Below are 554 nucleotides of genomic sequence, written 5' to 3'. Positions count from 1 at the left end.
ACGCCGTCCTTTATTTAGATTCCGACATCCTCGCCTCTCTTCTGTGCCAGAGGAGCGCTCAGGCCGTCCGTCTCCCCCTTTGCTCTCCCCAACTTGGCGCACCCTCCCTCCCGTTCCTCCCTGACACTCCCACCACCCCCCCTCGGTTCGGCGACTAGGCGCGATGCTGCAGAAGACGCGCTGAGCCCTTTTGGATCTAATGCGCAGAGGAGGCTGGCCCAGCGCTCCTGGGCTCCCCCAAGGCTGAACTCCATCCAAGGTGCCCGCAGGCTCCCTGCCCGCCTTCCCCATGCCAGCCCGCAGCTAGGGGCAAGGACAGCGGTCGGCTGGGGCTGGGGGTGGGTGGGGAGCTTCCGGAGAGGACAGGCCGAAGCTTGGCTATGGAAGGCTCCAATGGCTTTGGGATCGACTCCATCCTCTCCCACCGGGCGGGCAGCCCCGCCCTTCCCAAGGGGGACCCCCTGCTTGGGGACTGCCGCTCACCCCTGGAACTGAGTCCTCGCTCGGAGAGCAGCAGTGACTGCTCCTCACCAGCCTCACCAGCAAGGGACTGT

General features: G+C 66.1%; 1 protein-coding gene across 1 annotated transcript in view; it reads left to right on the top strand.

Annotated features, from left to right (window-relative positions):
* Positions 1-6: 6 nt before the first annotated feature.
* Positions 7-554, top strand: part of BARHL1 (BarH-like homeobox 1) — a gene marked incomplete at its 3' end in the record, with an annotated part of 7,370 nt that continues 6,822 nt past the window's right edge. Inside the window, exon 1 of the mRNA XM_014529877.1 lies at positions 7-552. Coding sequence (XP_014385363.1) covers positions 381-552 — 172 coding nt within the window. The remainder of the gene's footprint in view (positions 553-554) is intronic.

This window comes from Myotis brandtii, unplaced genomic scaffold, assembly GCF_000412655.1.
Source record: "Myotis brandtii unplaced genomic scaffold, ASM41265v1 scaffold699, whole genome shotgun sequence".
NCBI classification, from domain to species: Eukaryota; Metazoa; Chordata; class Mammalia; order Chiroptera; family Vespertilionidae; genus Myotis; species Myotis brandtii.
Note: the sequence above shows the minus strand (reverse complement) of the source record. Positions and strands in the feature narration are given on the sequence as shown.